Source organism: Daucus carota, chromosome 5 (assembly GCF_001625215.2).
Source record: "Daucus carota subsp. sativus chromosome 5, DH1 v3.0, whole genome shotgun sequence".
NCBI lineage: Eukaryota > Viridiplantae > Streptophyta > Magnoliopsida > Apiales > Apiaceae > Daucus > Daucus carota.
In genome coordinates this window covers 5,438,951-5,460,371 of record NC_030385.2, presented here as the reverse complement: position 1 = coordinate 5,460,371, position 21,421 = coordinate 5,438,951, and the positions used below count along the sequence as shown (strand labels likewise).

At 35.0% G+C, this 21,421-nt stretch overlaps 2 protein-coding genes across 2 annotated transcripts; one reads left to right on the top strand and one right to left on the bottom strand.

The window, feature by feature from the left end:
• Window positions 1-6,695: 6,695 nt before the first annotated feature.
• On the bottom strand, window positions 6,696-10,182 carry LOC108223421 (protein AUXIN SIGNALING F-BOX 2). The gene is made up of 4 exons (XM_017397684.2): window positions 9,819-10,182; window positions 9,001-9,716; window positions 7,695-8,190; window positions 6,696-7,610 (listed from the first exon to the last, which is right to left on the bottom strand). Exons 2-4 carry the CDS (start codon window positions 9,468-9,470, stop codon window positions 6,840-6,842), a joined length of 1,737 nt encoding a protein of 578 aa, XP_017253173.1. The 5' UTR covers window positions 9,471-9,716; window positions 9,819-10,182; the 3' UTR covers window positions 6,696-6,839.
• A 4,395-nt stretch (window positions 10,183-14,577) lies between these two features.
• LOC108222417 (uncharacterized) lies at window positions 14,578-21,279 on the top strand. Its single transcript, XM_017396337.2, has 15 exons — window positions 14,578-14,839; window positions 15,140-15,234; window positions 15,352-15,465; window positions 16,098-16,202; window positions 16,535-16,606; window positions 17,597-17,709; window positions 17,911-18,051; window positions 18,472-18,540; window positions 18,662-18,749; window positions 18,927-18,998; window positions 19,095-19,195; window positions 19,899-20,016; window positions 20,382-20,441; window positions 20,549-20,659; window positions 20,937-21,279. Exons 1-15 carry the CDS (start codon window positions 14,725-14,727, stop codon window positions 21,045-21,047), a joined length of 1,485 nt encoding a protein of 494 aa, XP_017251826.1. The 5' UTR covers window positions 14,578-14,724; the 3' UTR covers window positions 21,048-21,279.
• Window positions 21,280-21,421: the final 142 nt, after the last annotated feature.

The following is a 21,421-nucleotide window of genomic DNA, read 5'->3' as shown; positions in this document are numbered from 1 at the left end:
TTAATATTTTGGGAAAGTTTTGAAATGTATAGAATTGAATGGGACATCCTGAAAAGGAAAGTGTATAGAAATCAGAGGGACGGAGGGAGTATACTTTTGTGGATGAAAGAAACTCTATTCCGTCGGACGTTGTGTTTTCAATATTTAGTATCAATGGAAATTTATTTTCCTTTAAAAAAAACAAATGATCTTTGTCTAGCTGATTTTTTTCAGATTTCAATTATTTGAAATAGGGGTGTGCACGGGTCGGTTCGGCTCGGTTTTTAGCTAAAACCGTTACCGAACCGTACATGTCGGTTCGGTTCGGTTTCTACCTTAAAACCGTTACCGAACCGTTTCAAACGGTTTTTTTCGGTTCGGTTAACCGTCGGTTTGGTTACGGTTTTTTCCAGTTTCTTATAATAAAAAATATTATACAAATTTAATAATCAACTCAAAAAAAATTTTAATAAAAAATAAGGTATAATCACTAATTAAATATTATTCATTAGTACGTATTTTACCAAAATAAATAATAAAGAAAATATTTAAAATATAAATACTTATTAATATAATCGAAATGAAGTAGATGAGCACTATTACGGTATGTAAAGATGATCCATAAATGTAAAGTATGAATCAGTCCAGTGTTTTTTTTTTTTAAGGAAACGAACTTGCATTACTTAGAAATTAACAGAATTCAGTACAAGGCTTAGTTACACAGTATCTCTTTATGGAAATGATGTTAATTACTAACTACTCTACTACTCTCTCTCTACTTAAATATAACAAACTACTGTAACTTGCTGACTTGTAACTATAGTTGAGGTGGATAGTTCCTTGCTTAGCAGATAATATACCAATAATACCAATGTAATAATTTATTTTATATAAAATATATAATATATAATAAATTATATAATATTATATAAGCGGTTCGGTTTTTCGGTTCGGTTTTAGGTGTAAAACCGTAACCGTCGGTTCGGTTAACCGTCGGTTCGGTTGAGCTACGGTTTTATTCGGTTTTTGTCGGTTTCGGTTTTTTTCGGTGTGGTTTTTCGGTTTTTCGGCTCGGTTTTGGTTTTTCGGTTTTTTTTGCTCACCCCTAATTTGAAAGATTATTTATGATTGGTGTGAAACAAGAATAGTTGGGGATGGTTGATGGTGAACTTATATTTGGGACCACTTTATAAAATGTGATTTGTTGGACATTAATTGTTAACATTGTGGCCCGCAAGGGTTGGTTCAGCTGGTTAAAGAGAGGACATGTATCTTCTTGGTCACAGGTTCGACTCCTGAAAGGAGCAGAATTTGTGATTATGTCTCCTGGATCAGAGCCAACACATTGTGATGGCTCGGGTCTTTTCTCGCTGTTGGATGCTACCAATTACATCCACGGTTGCTTGGTTGCTTGATCGTACAGTACTTCATATGCTAACTAATATAACAGTGAAATTAGATAAATAAGTACTGGAAGATTTAGAGCATATGCTAGTAGTCTGTCTCTAATGACAGTTTTCTCTCTGTCTCTGATGACAGCTTTTGCTTAAGAACATTTTATACCCTATTATTTTTCAATACATCAAATCTTTTAAGCCTTTCGTTTACACTTTTTTCAACTAATCAACAACATGGCATGACATGAAACAACATTGGAAGAAATGTATGCAATACTTGTCATTGATGAGGAAGATGAAGGAGGAATTATCGTGGCTAGTAATGAAATTGTGGAACAACAACAAGCATATGTACTGATTGGTAGATTTTTAACGGAGAAGAATATAAATTTCAATGCTATGCAGAATGTAATGGCATCGTTATGGAGGCCAAAGGAGGGTATGGAAGTGAATGACATTGGCGGGATGAGATATTCATTTACGTTCTTTCATAAGATGGATATCCAGAAAGTCATTGACGGAGGTCCTTGGTCCTTCGAACAGGCTACACTACTAACCCACCAACTCGAAATGGGAGAAGATCCATGTACTGTTAAGATGCAGGATGTTGAGATGTGGGTGCAGATATATGACATCCCACGGGGGTTTCTATCGGAGAATATTCTTAAAAATGCTGGTGATTCGATGGGGAAATTTATTAGGGTGGAACCAAACACGTTTGATGGAGTCTGGAAACAATATGTTCGTATCAGGGTGGTAATTAATGTTGAAAAGCCATTGAAGAGAAGAATGAAAATAAAGAGGGAGGAAGATAACTGTATTGGATTAATTTTAAATATGAGCGTCTGGGAACTTTCTGTTTTGTCTGTGGTATTCTTGGTCATTTGGAACGTGATTGCAACATTGTATATAGGAACACTGATAAAGTGATTGAGAAGGCGTATGGAGTTTGGCTCAGAGCACCATCTAAAAATGCTGCAAAAAGGAACACTGGAGCGAAGTGGCTACGAAACCATAAAGATATCAATAATCCGTGGATGCAGATGAATAGACAATTATGTTTTGTTGGGTGTTATGCTGTAGATGCGGTTGGTCATGGGGGAGGTGTGGCGCTCTTATGGAAAAATGAAGGGGGAATTACTATAGTAAATAGTTGTAGTAACTTTATCGATTTTGAAGTTACGCATGAGCAGATAGGTCGATGGAGGTATACGGGTTACTATAGAATTCCAGATCGTAGTAAACGAAGAGAAGCTTGGAGTATGATAAAGAATTTAGCTGCAGATTCTATGTTACCATGGTGCATTATCGGTGACTTCAATGATCTTATGACTGAGGATGAAAAGAAAGGTGAGCAGTGTCATCCTCGGGCGTTGTTGAATGGTTTCTCTGAAACAATTATGGAGTGTAATTTGATTGACTTGGGGTTTACAGGGGATAAGTTTACTTGGGAAAGAGGTAGGGGGACAGATAAATGGATTTTGGAAAGATTAGATAGAGGGCTGGAAACAGCAGCATGGAGTGGTCTTTTTCCTCATGCAGAAATAAAAGTCTATGAAGTCTCTACTTCAGACCATATGCCTTTGTGTCTGCAATAAAATAAGCAAATCTATATGCCTCGAAGTAAATGTTTTCGATTCGAAAACATGTGGATTCAGGAGAAGGAATGTCGAAATATTGTTCAAGAATGTTGGAGGGATGAAGATAATAGTGATATTATGAGAAAAATGGCTAAGTGCAGTGCTAGACTTGAAGAGTGGGGTGGAGGAATGATAAGAGATTTAAAAAATAAGATCTCTAATTATCTTAAGGATATGCAGAGGTTGAAATCTCGTCGAGATACAAGTGGGGTTAGAATGTATAATGAGGCTCGTTGGAATTATCTGAGATTGTTGGAGAAGCAGGAAGTCTTTTGGCGCCAACGTGCTAAGTAGTTTTGGCTTAGAGATGGGGACAAAAATACGCGCTTTTTTCATAAATTTGCTTCTGTGAGAAAGGAGCATAACATGATAAAAAGAATAAAGAATGATGCTGGTGAATGGCAGGACACAGATGAATCAATTCAGGATACTATTATCAAGTATTTTGACAATATTTTTACTGCCACGACAGTAGAGGAGCAGATGCCGACTGGAGTTAGGTTTAAAAGTATTACAGATGATCAAAAAGAAAGTCTTATGCAAAGTGTTTCTGAAGAAGAGATTAGAACTGCTGTGTTTGCTATGTGCCCTGAGAAGTCACCAGGTATTGATGGATTGAATCCATGTTTCTTTCAAGTATATTGGCACATTTTGAGGAGAGATGTTACAGAGTTTTGTAGGAATCTTATTGAATATGGGGAGCTTCCTGACCAGGTGAATAGAACTCTTGTATGCCTTATTCCTAAAGTCAAACAGCCTAAGCAAGTTTCTGATTTGCATCCCATTTCACTATGTAATGTGCTAATGCGGATTTTATCAAAAGTTTTGGCGAATAGATTAAAACCGTGTTTACATTCAATTCTATCAGAAAATCAGAGTGCGTTCGTTGAAGGCAGACTCCTTACGGATAATGCATTGATTGCATATGAGATTAACCATTACATTCATAGAAAAACGCAAGGGAAATGTGGAGTGGCAGGGCTAAAAATAGATGTTTCTAAGGCGTATGATAGATTGGAGTGGACATACATTGAAATGATGATGAGCAACTTTGGGTTCCCTCAAATTTGGATTCAGCGAATTATGCAGTGTATCAAGACAGTTTCATACAGTTTCTTGAGGGAAGGAAAAATATTTGGAGATGTGCATCCTCAACGAGGTATTAGACAAGGAGATCCTATCTCCCCTTATCTATATATCCTATGTGCGGAAGGGCTGACTGGAATAATTCGAAGATACGAGGAAAATGGTTGGATCCATGGGTGTAAAGTAGCTAGAGGTGCCCCGAGTATATCTCATTTACTTTTCGCCGATGATTGCTGCTTCCTTTTCAAAGCTCTACTCAAGAGGAGGCAAATAATATGTGCGGAATTCTAAGTAAGTATGAAATGCTATCAGGCCAAATGGTGAATTTTAGTAAGTCAGATATTGTTTTAGTCCTAATATTGATGTAACAGAAAGAAAGAGTATTTGTGAGATTCTGGAAGTGAATGAAAAAGACAAGCCTGGGAAGTATTTGGGAATGCCGATGTATGTTGGTAAGAGTAAAAAGGAAGTTTTCGGAATTCTGAGTGATAGAGTTTAGCATAAAATCCAATCATGGTGTAATAAGGAGCTGTCAAAATTTGGAAAAGTAACACTGCTAAAGTCATCTGCACAAACTACTACTAATTTTTTGATGAGCTTATTCCTTATTCCAGATACAATATGTGATGAAATTGAGAAAAAGATGAATGCGTTCTTATGGGGTGGAGGAGTAAATGGCAAGGGGGTGAAATGGATTTCATGGAAGCGAATGTGTATGCCTAAGGAGTATGGCGGCTTGGGATTAAAGGAGCTGAAAAAATTTAATATAGCCATGCTAGCTAAACAAGCGTGGCGTCTCCTTATTGAAGCTAATCCATTAGTTAGTGTAGTAATGAAAGCAAGATACTATCCGGATCAAAATGTGTTAAATGCTGGACTTGGAACTAATCCCAGCTATGTTTGGTGTGGTATTGTTCAAGGTCTGGAAGTTCTCAAAGCTGGTGCAAGAAGGAAGATTGGAAATGGTGAGGAGACGATGGTGTGGGATGTGCCATGGCTTCCGGATGTGGAAAATGGTTTTGTTAGTCCACTGGAGCATGACCAGACAACAAATATCAAGGTTAGTAATTTAATGGTTGCTGGGGAGAAAAGATGGGATGTTGAGTTATTGTATGATGTTTTTTGCTCGAGAGATGCAGAACTTATAAGACGAATTCCAATACCAATGGTGAACAAGGCGGACTCATGGTACTGGATGCTTGATGACAAGGGAGCTTTTACAGTAAAGAGTTGCTATAGATGGATCTGAGGTGAATGTTCTTGATGTTTATTCTGATATGTCGAAAAGGTTATGGTCTCTAAAGCTCCCCGAGAAGGTGACAAATTTTTTATGGCGTCTATGTAGAGGGTGCTTACCAACTAATGTAGCACTATTGTCAAGACATGTTGATATAGATGCTCGGTGTCCATGGTGCCACTGTGAAACCGAAACGGGCATCCATGTGATGTTCTTATGTGACTTTGCAAAATCAGTTTGGAAAACTACTAGTGTTCACTACTTGCTTCAATGTTCTGCAGACGAAACAACTTGTGAAATTTTTTCAAGAGTATTTCAACGAAATACGAGGGACAAAAATGTAGAAATTACCATGGCCTGCTGGAGTCTATGGAACAGGAGAAATAACTGGGTTTGGAACCGTGCTAATGGCTCAGTTTTTGGTGTAAGAAATAATGCCAGTCACTTACTTATCGAATGGAAGGAAGCTCAGATCAAAGAAAATGACAGACGTACTCGAGATGAAGTAGGAGCAAGAGTCTGGAAGCCTCCAGATGCAGGATGGTTGAAAGTTAATATAGATGCTGCGGTGTTCCTTAATGGCAACATAGGTGTTGGTGCTGTTATCAGAGATGAAAACTCTTGTTTTGTAGCAGCCAGAGGAAAGAAAATTGCAGGTGCATGGACGGCCAGAGAGGCAGAGGCAATTGGCCTTACGGAAGCTTTATCGTGGATCATTGACAAGGGGTATAAGCAGTGTGTAATCGAAACAGATTCATCTGCTCTAGCTGCTGCATGTAATAGTGGGCAGGGAGAAGTTTTCTTTGGTACCATTGTGATGAATTGCATTCAGTTACTTAAGCACGTAAATCAAGTGCTAGTTGTTTATATTTATCGCTCTGCGAATACGGTGGCTCATAAGCTTGCCAAAGCTGCCTATTCTATGTCAGACGAAGAGGAGTGGTATGTCACTCCACCTCAGTTCCTTGATCATGTATTGAGTTTGGACATGATTTAATGAATGCAAGTGCTTTTACTCAAAAAAAAAAAGGATAAATAAGTACTGACTTTTAAAATTGTACATTGGAGAGATCATATTTATATCTCGATGATTAAAACAAAATTTAAATTCGATCAAAAAAAACAAAATTTAAATATTATATCCTGTAATGTGAAACCACAAATCTTTAAAACAGAATATTAATCATGACGAGCGTTTTATGTCAAAAAATTTGTACTTTCCCAGAACATAATATAGGTTACATTTCAGTTTTAATCATTATTCTTGGGTAATAATAAATTTTTCTTCTGTCGAATTTAACCATGTAGTAGTTTGAAATTGAGTTTAAACAATGATTTTTACTGATATAGCACATATAACAAAAGAGTAAACCTTATAATTAGATCATCCACAGTTGCAGTTACATAAATTTTTCCACTTAATATTTGAACTAGGTACACATGCTACACCACAGTAACGATATTGAGCAGGACAATAAGACATTTACAGTGGACATACATCTACAATGTCCACACAAATTCTGGGACATCACTTCGGGCCCCAACCAATGTCCGGTAAAGGTACATCTTTTCTACCTTCTGACTATCTTCTGAATTAGCATCCACCTGTTCATTTTCATTAATGATTTCCACATTCAGGGTTGGCATTTTCTTGGCCAGTGTCTTGCAGGCCCCAAGAGTCACTTCACAGGACGACATCCAAAGGGATCGCATTGTCTCATACTTCCCCATGTCTGCTAAAAGTGCCAAATTCCCAAATGGGCTATCCCGGATTTCCAGCTTTTTCAGCTTCTTGCAGCCATTTAACACATACACCATTCCCTTGTCGCTGCCCCCCGCAAATGCAACTGACAGCATTTCCAGCTGCTCCGCATACATTCCTATATAGAGGAAAACCTTGTCCGTCAGCAGGCCAGAGAGTGACAACCGCTTAAGACCCTTGGAGGACTGAACAATTGCACCAAAACCTTCATCCAGTGGCTGCATGGTCACAGGATCTGGTATAGTTGGATTAAGAGTGCACAGCCTAAATCTGATAAAATTCGGACAGTTTTTAGCAACAGTTATCAGTGCAGCATTGGTCATTTGCTGGCAGAAATAGAGCAAAGAATTTAGTTTCGGGCAACCAGATGATATCGCGACCAATCCCACTTCTGTTACAGCGGTATTACCAGCACCATGGAGATCAGATGGGAAGACTCGCAATTCCTGCAATTCTTTGCAGCTAGAAGCTACTATACCCAATCCTTTATCTCCGATATAATCCAATATCTGTTGGAAAATAAAAAGAATGTCATCTAAATGGAACATATATTAATCGATGCTGATATTTAAAAAGTAAGGTCAACTTCGAACCCATAGTCGCTGCAATCTCTTGCAATGTCTGATAAGCTTTATAAGATCTTTACAATAAATTCCAGGCGCATAACTCAGGTTCAGGGAGGTCAAATTCACACAAACAGGGTACACAGTAGGCAAGCAGCGAGGGGCGACATCCAGGAATCCTGACAAACTCCTAATCGAAGTACAATTCTGGATAGTGTTTTTAAGCTTTTTGCAGGTCTCTGAATCTGGATCATGGACATAAGAACCTGCACCCAATTCCTGCAATTGAGGTGCTTGGACCAAAATCTTCTGAAGAGCATCGACCGGAACTGCATGGTTTAACTTAAGACTAACAAGATTTCGACACCTTGCTACCAGTCTATCAAGAGCAGGGAGATTAACTTCTCCCCTCAGACATGCAAAATTTAATGAGACCAGAGATGTGCAACTCTCAGGAAAGCAGCTAAGCCACTGCCCTCTATGATCCTCAACTTCATTTTCTTGCAAGTCAAGCTCCCTCAGATGCCTGAATTGAGAATTATAAAGGTGATGAATGCCAGATAATGTCTTAGTATCAAAAACCACATGTTTAATCAGAAGTTAGAACAATAAAGTAGTTGCTTGCTTTTAACATCCCCCAGCGCATGCCGCATGCAGTAATCAATCAGTTAAAACAAACATGCACAGCAAAAGAAACCATAAGATTCATATTGCACACCGATACACACATCCCAAAAAACTAAACACTACAAAAAACAATGACACAATCTATATTAAATACATAGAACTCAAATTAGAGTATGCAACAAGACCAGCAATATTTAGGTAAGCAGGCTACCTAAGCAGTTTTTTGTTTTGCTGTAAGAACTATAAGTTAGCAAGTGGTAGGATCTCGAATATAACTATAAGTTCCCTACACACATGTTTGTGTGTTAAGACTTGAGTAAATAAACCCATCACACGATGTTCAACCTGCACAAAAGGGCAGTGATGAACCATACAACGTCATGATACATTTTACCTTGATGATGAATGAAAAGATTTTACATATACAAAACCTGAAAAGTTTTAGATATAAAACCACTGAATACTTGCAAACATATAAGAGGATGTCAACAACAATTATTGAACCAACATTATCTCAACAAGTATAAATAGACAGCCCAGCATTTCTTGGCAATTAAAAGATGTACCTCTAAGACCCAGAGATTTAAAAAAAAAATACAATCATACCAGATTCATACAAGCCGGAACACATAAAAGCCTACAACCATAGTTCACAGATATATCTAAAGAACAAAACAATAGCATAAAGCATCAACACATAACACACTACCTGCAATTGGACGCAATAGCTGCTAGACCATCTGTGGAGAATCCTTCACAGCTAACCAAAACCAAAGACTTGAAATTTACAAAAGAGCGAGCAAGAAGCTCAAGACTGTCATCTGAAACCACCATCCTTTTCAACTTAAGCTCCTCCAAATTAACCCCACTTTTGACCATAGCTTCAATCCATGGAAAAACAGATCCACCCCAATCAGGGGGAACCAAATTAAAATCTGCAAAATGGGGCTTCCCTTTCAAGGTAAGAGACCTCACCCTAGGAAACCTCCCAATCATCCTCTCTGGACTAATTGCATAACAATTCCCAATAAAAACCCTCTCCCTACTATTCCTCTCAACACTATACCATGACTTGCACACCAAAGACACCGCATTTCGGTCCCCATGGGTGGTCAGCAAATTAAAGATAAGCTCCAAAACTTCCTCCGGGAAGTAATTAATCGCGTTATACAAACACATCTATTAACTGTTAATCTAATCTAATACATAAAGACAGAGAAATTCAACTTGGATCCAACAGCAAATCTTCGAATGTCCAAACTTTTACTAGATCTAACAAATTACCAAGAAAAAGATCGAATCTTTATCCAAATTAAAAGTAGATCTGGAACAAAACTAAACCCTAGAAAAAAACGGAGAGATATTACTGAAAAATCTAGGATTTGAGCTTGGTCTTTAGTAGTCTAATTCAACACCACCATAAATCTGAAATCAAATACAAAAATTTAATAAGTTAGTTAGTAAGAAGAATGAAGCGATAAAAATTCTCAAGCAAGTGAAAATTGAAGATATAAATGATTGAATTACCTGTTAATTGGATCTCTGTCAATTGCATCTTCTCTCTCTACATCACTCTTTTACTCCTCTGCTTTCTCTCTCTATACATATCATACTTGTGTATGCACTTGTGCTCCTCATCTGTCGATCATCATATGTATAATTATGTTGTTCTGCTACCACCTAACCTAAACTAAACTAAAAATCTCATCTTTTTTGTTTGTGCGGAGAAGAAGATAAACTCTAATGAGCTACCACCACTTTATGTGACAGAGAAAGAGATTCAATGGTGATAATATAAGATGAATGATTTAATCGGACGGTGAGGGTGTGGAGGAGTGACAAACTTATATTGGAATCTTGACCACTGAAACTAAACGTGGCTGGAGCAAGTTCAATATGTTAACTAAATGAGCTCCTAAATGACGCTCCGATACTATTCTAGTGATTACCTAAATTACTAGCACATCCTCAAATTTTTTTACCATTATTTATTTTTAGATAATTTCTAGTCATTACCTATTTAATATTTATAAATAAAAAATTCATTTCACACTTTCTTTCTTTATCTTTTTCCTTTTTTTCCCATTCTCTCTCTCAAATTCATTATTAAAATAATAATATGGAAATAAATCTATTGGAGTTGATACTAAAAGTTGATTACCTAAATCACTAGGACTGAGTCCTAGGATTCATTATTTTATATTATAAATAGGTAATGAGATAGGTAATTTATTGGACTTGCTCTTATGTCTTTTTTAGTATCCGCTTCCAAATTTGGTGCAGGACTCACAAAATCGGTTTACAATCAAAACCGGGAAAATGAAATTAAACCCATCTATATCTATAGTTTATAGGTCTAAGTTATATGGAGACCATTTATGGAGTATTGTAATTCTCCATCAGGTCCGTTCATTTTAATCAAATCTGACGATTGTAACTTTTCTATTAATTTTCTAAAAACACGTGTATATATTTGTAATCATATACGTATTTTATCCTTTAAACGAATAAATTTTTTTGTAATCGTTAGTTACGACTATACGCCAATTTTGGAGGGTGGTATTCCGTTTGGAGAGAGTTTGTCTTCATTCTTATCCTTAATTTATTTATCTATTCTTCTCTTTATAATGATTATAGAACTGTTGCTTGTTACTTTTTTGTCGAGGTTAATATTTTTCTGATTGTCCAACAAATGGTTAATCATAAAGAACAGTCAGGTAAGGTGTTTTTTTGCTACCATCTTTAGATGAAAGTGTTCTACAAATGATTTTTCATTCATTTGTTTTTCAATTTGTGATCATTTATGTAATTGACACCTTTTCATTTGTTCTGCACATCGGCGTGTTTATCTATTGTAAGATGTTCTGTAGAAAATGTGGATACTCGATTTTTGTTTATTGATTTGGTCTTCTGGATGGCTTTTCATTTTGATCTCCAAAGCCAAATCTATGCACCTCATATTTTTCAGTCACGACTATTGTATATTAAGTTTAGTTTAGTTGTAAATAATTGTGTAGTTTGTGAAATGTCTGTTTAGTTAGTTATATTCTATAGTAGTTTTACATTCTTAAAAACCAACTGATCCACTCCAATCAAATACAAACTCATTTGTCAGTTGGCTATAACAGTCCAAGAATGGATCTTCTCCTACATAAAGTGAGGTAGGACTGGTAATTTTCAGGAAATTACCTGAAAAGTATACAGCTCATCCTTGTCATTAAATGATGCAATTATAGCATCCAAAGCAGTTTGGAGTAGGTGTTGTAAAGTCATCTAACGTTTTTATGTGTTTCTGCAGCTCAGAAAGAAACTACGTCTGTTTGATCATGATAGTAATAGAGTGTGTTCAGAAGAGCAATTGATCATCTTTAACATGTAGAATTGTACAAAACTAGTAATCCTCATTGGCTGCTTCTTAGAAGAGCTTCCTTTTTGAAACCTGCTTGCAGCTGGTTTATATTTGCAGGAAGGATTCTTCCTGAATCTCATGTTCCCAAACTTCTTGACAAATATAGAAAGAGATTCATCTTCCAATTGTTCAAACTCCTCCATAAAATAGAATTCATCATCACCACTGGAAGAAACAGTTGGTCTCATCTCACGCACAACAAATTTCTTAGTGGTTTTAGAAAACGCAACAAAAGCCTTCTTTTCTTCTAGAATTAGGAAATTCCATAACTAGAGCCCTTGAGGAACCCATGGTTTTACCCCAGCCATATCTCTGCTTTGTTTGAACTTGTTCAAATGCATATGTCTTTAGAACTCCATAGAGTTTTTCTAGAGATATCTCATTTTGATCCCTACTTTCTCTAATTCTAGTGATTCTGTGTTCTAAGAGATCATGGAGTGTTAAGACAAACTTCAGGTTCACTTCTTCGTTGTCATAATGTTTTCTATTCAGATTTAAATTATTAATCAAGTTGTTATATCTGATGAAAACTTTTGAAATCCCTTCTCCGTGATTAGAACCAAACTGCTCATACTGAGCCATAAGAATCCCTTTCTTGTTCTCTCTGACTTCTTCAGACCCTTCATTGATTATTTCTAGAATATCCCATATTTGTTTGGCATTTGTATAGTTGACCACAACATTGTACATAACAAGGTCTAGAGATTCCACTAAAATGAGCCGGAAACTAATATCCAAGTTAAGTTGCTCATTTTTTTCATTAGTATATTCAAAAGTATCTTGTGGGATAGTTCTGTGAGGTATTAACACATCATCCTCCTCATGTGCTAATATTATGTTCATTGGGGTAGAAACACCTTTTGTTAAGATGTCGGTGTATTTTTTATTGGCAGCCCGAAGAAATAATAACATGTGCCTTATTCACAGGTCGTAGTGTTCTTTGTCAAAGGGTGGTATATTAATACTACTAACTTTGTGTGTACTTAGGGCTGGCAATATTGGACGCGACCCGACAACCCGACAAGAATTCGACCCTAATTTTGTTCGAAAGAGTAAAACACGAATTCAGGTTGGAGTTTTTCGGGTTCGGGTCGAATTCGGGTTGACCCAAAATCAACCCGTAAAAAACGGGTCATTTTCGGGTTGAATTCGGGTTACGCGAAACTGATCCGAAAGTACCCGAAAATTAATATATAATACGAATATTATACATATTTATATAGATATAAATATATTTATTTATTTTATTTTTGTAATATTTATCAGTTAAATTTAATAAAAATTATTTAATTTAATAAAAATTAATTTATTCAGATTAAAATAACATTTATTTGTTATTGCCAGCCCTATGTGTATTCATATTGAAGGATTTGAAGTGAATAGTGTTTGGATAAGATTTTAAAATTGGATAGAAAATTAGTTGCAGAGTGAACTGGATCTGATAAAATACCAATTTTGATGTGCATAAATAAATTTAAATATAAATATATAAGCACTTAATATGATTATTATAATAAATATAAAAATATTAAAATATGCAAACACGTGAAGCGAGCAAAAAATCTACGTTGCTATGAAGAACACGTTTGATTTAATTTTAAATAGGAGTTTATACTTATTTGTAAGAAATTATTTATAAATAAAAATTAATATTGAAATTCTTTATTGAACATTTATATAGGAATTTATTTTTACAAAATTTATTTAATATTTAATTCCTTTTACAATAGTTATTTGTTCACAAATTTGGATTTACGAGTATATCATAATTTCTATAATCGGTATTTATAGTGATATTTTTCTGATTTTTTAATAAGAAATTATAAAACAACGAAATAAATTTAGAAAATCGATTCAATAAAAAAAATTGAAAGGCATTAATTGCGGCTGAATCGATTATTCTCGGGGATTGTGGTTGCTTCTTTTTACTGTATAAACGAGTTCTTGAATACGTGATTATTAGATACACACTACAAATTTTTTATGAAAATACTATTTTCACACCATACCTTAACAAATTTCCGCTAAACTATTACATAATAGCACTTACCAAAAAAAAAAATTGGGGGTTTTTTCATAAATATATAAGAAAAAGTAAATTTTTGCAAATTTATTTTTCTCAAGAATAGCTATTTGCAGTTTTACTACACTAAGTTTCTAAATTGCAAAAATACTACCTCTCCCTTATGCAACTGAATGCAACCTCGTATGCAACTGAATGTCTGATTTCAGGTTCCAGTTCTCAAATGTCATTTTCGACCTCATCCTTGGATATATATATATATATATATATATATATATATATATATATATATATATATATATATATATATATATATATATCCAAGGATGAGGTCGAAAATGACATTTGAGAACTGGTTACTGAAATCAGGAGTTGCAGTTGCATGTGGTTGCATTCAGTTGCAGAAGCTCAGCGGGTCTCAGCGGGTCGCCTAGTGACCAGATTTTCAGAATCTATATATATATATATATATATATGGATTCCAAGGATGAGGTCGAAAATGACATTTGAAAAGTGGAACTTGAAATCAAGCATTCAGTTGCATATGAGGTTGCATTTAGTTGCAGGGGGAGGGGGTAAAAAATATGCAATTAATTAATATGCAATTAATTTAGGAAGATGGTATTTTTGCAAATAAGATCCTAAAAAGTAGTATATTTGATAAATTATCTAAAAAATTTTGTCATAGCCGGGCACAATTTCTAGTTTACAGTATAGTCGGTTGTTATATTAATCAAACCTGATTTCAATAAATTTTAACCAATTCAGTTGACAAACAGCATCGTATATGCTTAATTGTCATGTAACTACCTTGCGAGTAAAACGTTAGGCGAAGTATGTGGGGAGTAATGAAAGAAGTGATTAATGAAAAAGCAAACATTAAATTAAAAAAGAAACAGCGAAGTTTGCGTGTATGTTTCATATTTGTGTGATGTATTAACGTAAATAGGCTTGATGGAATATATGTTGAGGTGGGCTGTGACAGAGGCATCTGAATAGAGATGGAAGGAAATACGGAGGAAAATGAGAATGATAAAGAAGTGATCAGATTAGAGAGGGAATCTGTAATTCCAGTACTCAAGCCCAGGCTTGTTATGACCTTGGCCAATCTCATTAGTATGTTCTTCTTGTTTCATTTTTATTTCCATTTTTTACAAATGAGTATCTGTTCTACGAAACTCTCGGGATGAGCCAGAGTCGAACCCAGGACCTGGGAAGATAGAGGATAAGCTCTTTACCACTGAGTTATCCAGTGCTCTATTTCCATTTTTTATTTCCATTTTTTTTAAATAATCTTGTTTGATTTCTTTTACCTTCTGACTACATTTCATGTGTTATATGTGTTTATATTGAAATAATAATGGACAAGAAAAAAAAGGTGGTTAACATTTTCTGAATGTTGTTTGTGTACTGCAGAACTTGGTGCTGACAGGGCTGAATTTTTGAAGCTCTGCAAAAGAATCGAGTACACTGTTCGAGCATGGTACCTTCTACAATTCGAGGACTTAATGGTATAATTCTTCTGTTTTTCTTGATTATCACTCTCTGTATTGTTTGTGTCCCTTGCTTCTGAGTTCTTTGGTACTAGTTTATTTAGTTATACACACATGTCAATATTGTGCTTGCAGCAACTCTACTCTCTCTTTGATCCTGATAGTGGAGCTCAGACATTGGAGCAGCAGAGCCTATCTCCGGAAGAGATCCAAATTCTTGAACAGAACTTCCTGTCCTATTTGTTTCAGGTAACTTCTATTGATAATACAATGGCACACACAGATTGTTGTTTGTGTAATTGTATATTCTGGGCATTAAAAATGTTTATAGCATAGCGTTTAAATCTATGTGCATGCACTAAAGCTAAAAACATTTTAAAAGTGCCTCCAAGTTTATCATGTGGGATTAATTGTGTTCACATATGTTGTGTTTTAAGTGCACTGTACATTTTTACTTAGTTTCGGTCTGCTATATGCATTATACGTCTGGTGAAGCTCCTTTCCAAATTATAAGCATTGGTATCTCGATTGTATAGATGATAGAATTTCAGTATGATACTAATATGATATGCTCACTTTTGGGTTCTGTTACATAACTGATGTTGCTAGTAAGATGTGCAAACCTCCAGGAGTAACTGTTAAAGTTCATCACATATAATTTCAGGCCAATTGCACCATTTTTGTACATTAATGCCTACAAATTTGTTTACAGATTACGCCAGCTCTAAACCATCATCTCATAGTTTTTACCATTATTTTCAAGTCTATGTTAAAGAAGTCAGACTATGCATATAAAATTTCATCTTTTTCCATCAAGATCTTGTCGACATGTAAGCTTTCTCTGGACTAATTCATATTGAACATTATTTTTGGGTGTAAAGGTTATGGAGAAAAGCAACTTCAAGGTAACTACTGATGAAGAGGTTGATGTTGCACATGCAGGACAATATCTTCTCAACCTTCCAATAGCAGTTGATGAGACAAAGGTTTGGAATTATAATCCCCACAACTTGAAGTACAATTGACAAATTATCAGATATATATTGTATGTAAATTATTTAATTTCTTTAGTTCTTTTTGCTGGCAGTGAAGATAGTTTCATTGATTTTTTAATATTAAGTTTACATACAACCATCTCCTGTTGAATTTGTAAAGTCTATATAAATTGTCAATTTAGGCAAGAATAGTATTGATAATGTATCTAGATAAATTAAAGCATTTGGATATAATAACCATAATTGTAGATTGTCGAAAACATCATCATAAAAACATCTTTCTGAATTCTTTTATTCTTTTCTGGGGATGAGGACACATGTAGCTGGACACGAAGCTTTTTGCTAGGTACTTTGCAGAACATCCGCAAGAACACCTTCCAGATTTTGTTGATAAGGTAATTAACATGATAATCTTAATGGATATAGGCTATTTTCAATTTGTGTGTTTGTTGCTTACATGGTATTTCAATTATATTTTCTTGTTAATCAAAATCTATATCATCGAAGATATAGCCTCTTCATATCGGATTATAACCAGATAGTATTGTAAATATTTACCTAGTATATATAACATGCTTTTTATTGTGGAGTTTTGAAGTGCTTATCATATATGTCCATGGTAGGCAAAGCTAAACTAATTTATAGTCTGAATTTGGAGTCCTAAAATTTGTGATTTCTCATTCTTGGAGTTTAAGATGATTGGCTAGTTACGATTTGCTAAATGATTTTGATATTTACCATGCATAAATTTACAAATTTTGATATTTCCTAACTAGAAGATAGTGGTTGGTCATCATTTATAATGATGAATATAATCAAAGTTGAATGTTACTTGCCAACCAATAAATTAAGAATGTCAAATTCTCTCCAAGTAGCCATTTCACATCATTTATGATTTAAGTCGCACTGTAAAATTTGATAACACAAATCAACAAAATTCAGAGGACCATTCACCTGGAATGACATGCACTAAATTCCAGAATCTATTTTTCTTATATCATCCCATCCTTATGGTAGTTCAAAATCAGCTTTATAATATAATGTCTCAAATTTTTATAATCATATAATAGACAAGTTACTTCAGTAAAGCAGCAGATTTAGTTTCATAATTGTATCCTTGAAGAATTTTGGATAAGGGTGTATTTATATGTTTAGAGTATATGTGCTCTTGCTTCTCCTAAAATTTTCCTTCACCAAATATGGTTTTACCAGGGACATTAATTCTAACACAACGGTTGTTCCCATATGGCATTCATTGTTTTTAGTTATAAAAATACCTCATTGAAGATATAGCTAATTTAAACCAATACATAGTTACTCCAATAAATGTTAAAAATTATTGCCTAGCATAAAATTAGTTTAGTTTACTATTTTCATCTCTGCAGTACATAATCTTTCGACGAGGAAATGGAATTGACAAGACAAATGATTTTTTTTATATGGAAAAAGTGGATATGCTCATTGCACGTATATGGGCATGGTTTATGAGACTGACAAGGTATATTGTGATCATATCATATTATAAATTTGTTAAAGGGATTTCAACTCCTAAAAATTACAAGCCCTTTCAGAAGTTTTGAAATTTTCAAAGAATTCTGAGTTATTTTATGTTGTCCGTGCAGCAATTGGTATTTAATTATTTGGACTAATATGTTAGAAACAAGTGCCCATCTCTTTCTTAACTTGTAATTACGTGCAGGTTAGACAGATTGATAAAGTCGCCTAAACGTCCAAAGAAACCCCGTCACAAAAATCCCCCCAAAGAAGAAGATGATATGCAAACTGAAGAAGAGCGAGCTGATTATGTTGAACGAATCCGCCTCGAAAATATGGAAATCAGGTTTTTAGATTTTCGTCTTTATCAGAACTTTAACCGCTATTCGACTATACCTGTACCGTATTTGGTCACTAGGACTGTAGTAGGAGGGTAACATATAACATGTTTTTGCTATTGTAGCACATCTTTGTTATATGGTATGAATTTATAGATTGCACGATAATATATATATAAGCGTAGTTCACGTGTTTCTAGGATATGTGTGCATGCTTTACAGTATTGAGTTACTATTTGTTGTTGCAACAACAAATTTTCCCTGTGTCTGGAACTGCTACGACAGTTTGAAAGAGGTTCACTTGTGCATTATGATACATGTGCTTTAAAGGTTTTTCCAATCGAATTAAAGGTTTTAGTTTTATGGTAATATGCTTTTGAGTTATATAGAGTACCTAATCATTGACGAATTTGTTCACTGTTCTCCAGTTTAAGCAATCTGGTAAACAAGATAACAATCCAGGAACCTACCTTCGATAAGATAATCGTTGTTTACAGGTACTGGCTATGACGAAGATACTTCAAAAATGTGTAATTTTCAATGTCTTAAAGCCAGTACTATACTAATTGCTATGCATGATGGTAATTATTAACATCCAATTAACCGATGACCATGTAGACTAGCCAGTACCCAGACTAAACCGGATCGTGGAATTTATGTGAAGCACTTCAAACATATCCCAATGGCGGACATGGAGATAGTCCTGGTGAGTTTGGAATATCATCTTTTTTCACTTTCATTTTTATCTTCATAATCTATATTTATGCAAATTTGAGGGTTTAAACTCTCTTTTACTCCAGAAGCATAAGCCACTGATCCACTGTTCTCCATCAGACTTAACATACAAATTTATTGGTTTTTACATATTTTTTTCTTTTAACAGCCAGAAAAGAAAAATCCAAGTTTGACTCCAATGGACTGGGTTTCATTCCTTGGTTCCGCTATAGTTGGGCTGGTGAGTTATCTAATTGTTCTTCTTAGCTTACTACTTGGGTACTGTATCTTTTATAATAGACGATCTTACAATAGTGTGTGTGTGTGTGTGTTTCAGGTAGCTGTGGTTGGTTCTTTAGAAATGCCTAAAGCTGACCTTTGGGTCATTTTTGCCATCCTCTCTACAGTAATTGGTTACTGCGCCAAGATATACTTGACGTTAAGTGTTTTCACTCATAGCTTCTTGTTACCTGAATTTAGTTTATTAGTTAAGCAGTGCGATCCTAGTAGCAAAATGACTATACGCAATACTATAGTTCGGCACTAAAAATTGATATTGATGCTAGACTGCAACTTGCAACTCCAGTACTAGTTGCAAAATGCAACCAAATATATGCATATTGGGTGATATAATATGTTACTTATTAATAAATATTCATCCGTTTGTACTTATTTGATGATGTGGCATGGGTGGATTTATTCAACTTTGGTCGCAGCTTTAGAACTAACTATACATTTATGCATCTTTGCATTTGAAAATGGAATTACTGGGGGGTGGTCATCTTATACATTAAGTTTCATGGTATAGAAATGCAAAAAATTATATCATTGCATCGGACCTGCTCTTATGTACATGTATCTAGTTGTTGCACTAAATCCTAAATCCTTTTAATAACGATCCACATGTCCGTGCTTTAGTATTCGACGACGAGGGGTGCAATCATGTGGCAAAATGCATGCACACTACCTTATACATGTAATGGGGCTAGATTGTGTGCACTTCACTACTATGGCATGCTATAATAAGACTGCATATGCTTAAGCAGAGATGACGTTTTACCTTTGTGCTGAAATATCTAAGTTTCATCTAGGTTATTTGTACTAATCTTGTAATGTCCCATTGCCCATTTTATGGCTGTAGGTTTCAGGCAAATATGGCTGCATACCAGAACCTGATAACAAAATCTATGTACGACAAACAACTTGATAGTGGAAAGGGCACTCTTCTTCACCTATGTGATGATGTGGTTCAGCAGGAAGTGAGTTTATTTTTTGCCTTCTACAGCTGTGTATTTCTTTTACTTTACTTCAAACTATGGGAGGGATTGTATATAAGGGGAAATAAGAGGTCCAAACACACTTGTGGTGAAATTATTGCCCAGTTTGCCACTCAGTGTGGCACTAAACTTGGAACTGGTTAGTCTGATAATTCGTGTCTGCAATTACACTATTAATGGTTCAGTTCTGTCTCCTGCAACACATGTACTGGATTATATGCACTAATTAATTGGGTGTAGGTGTTGATTTAACATTACACTCAGTAGTTTAATTGTGTTGTCATACTTAAATGATCAACATATATCTCGCGCATAAGCATGTCAATCTCATTTAATCCAATTTGTAGGTAAAGGAAGTCATCATCTCGTACTTTATACTAATGGAACAAGGCAAAGCTACTCTTGAGGTCTATAATCAGTTTTTTTTCATAAATTTGCTTTATGAATAGCTCAAGGATAAACTTTTTGGTGTGGTGAGAGTTACTAATAAATGAATAAGAGCTGAAATGTGTAGGATCTTGACATGCGATGTGAGCAACTAATTAAAGAAGAATTTGGTGTGAGCTGCAATTTTGATGTAGACGATGCTGTCGGAAAACTGGAAAAGTTGGGCATAGTTTCTCGGGTAAGATTATTACTCCCTCTGTCCCAAAATAAGTGTCTCTTTGACTTTTTGCACGTAATTTTAAGATGTAAAAACAACATACTTCTACGCATTATTTTCCAAATTTTCGTTTTCTGAATAAAAATATAGATGTTAAACTTTTATCTGGAAAAGACGCACACACTTTCACATGACACACCACCATCATTTGGGTCTGGTTAACATTCTTCTTTGACATAAAAAGCATATATTAGTGCTTCTTTTTTTTTTCACTCTTTTGCTGGCCTCTTGTGTTCAGGACACCATTGGAAGATTTTATTGTGTGTCACTTAAGCGGGCTAACGACATTATTGGGATGACAACTGAGGAGCTTGTAATAAAGGCAAAATTGGGAACAGATGCTTCTTAAAGATCCAGGGGAAGTTTACTCTGCTTCTCTTCAATGCCATCTTGGTGCATTGAACCTCGCAAATTTGTTGTTTGCAAGGTTTCATATCAAAATTTCATTTTAGGAATTATAGCCATATCTTTTGATAAACAATATAAGTCGTTTCATTAGTGTTAAATATAATAGATCTGGTGCATCCAAATATGAAGGAAACAAGAAAGAGTTGCCCCCCCCCCCGGAAGACTTGGGCTTTTGAGTTCTCGAAAGAAATAATCAAAACCTGACACAAAACCACAATTACTAAAAAAATGAACTGAATCAGAACCGGAACCAATATCATTCTTTTTCTGTTCGATTTGTATCTGTTCCAACCAGAAAGCACTCACCAATTTGAA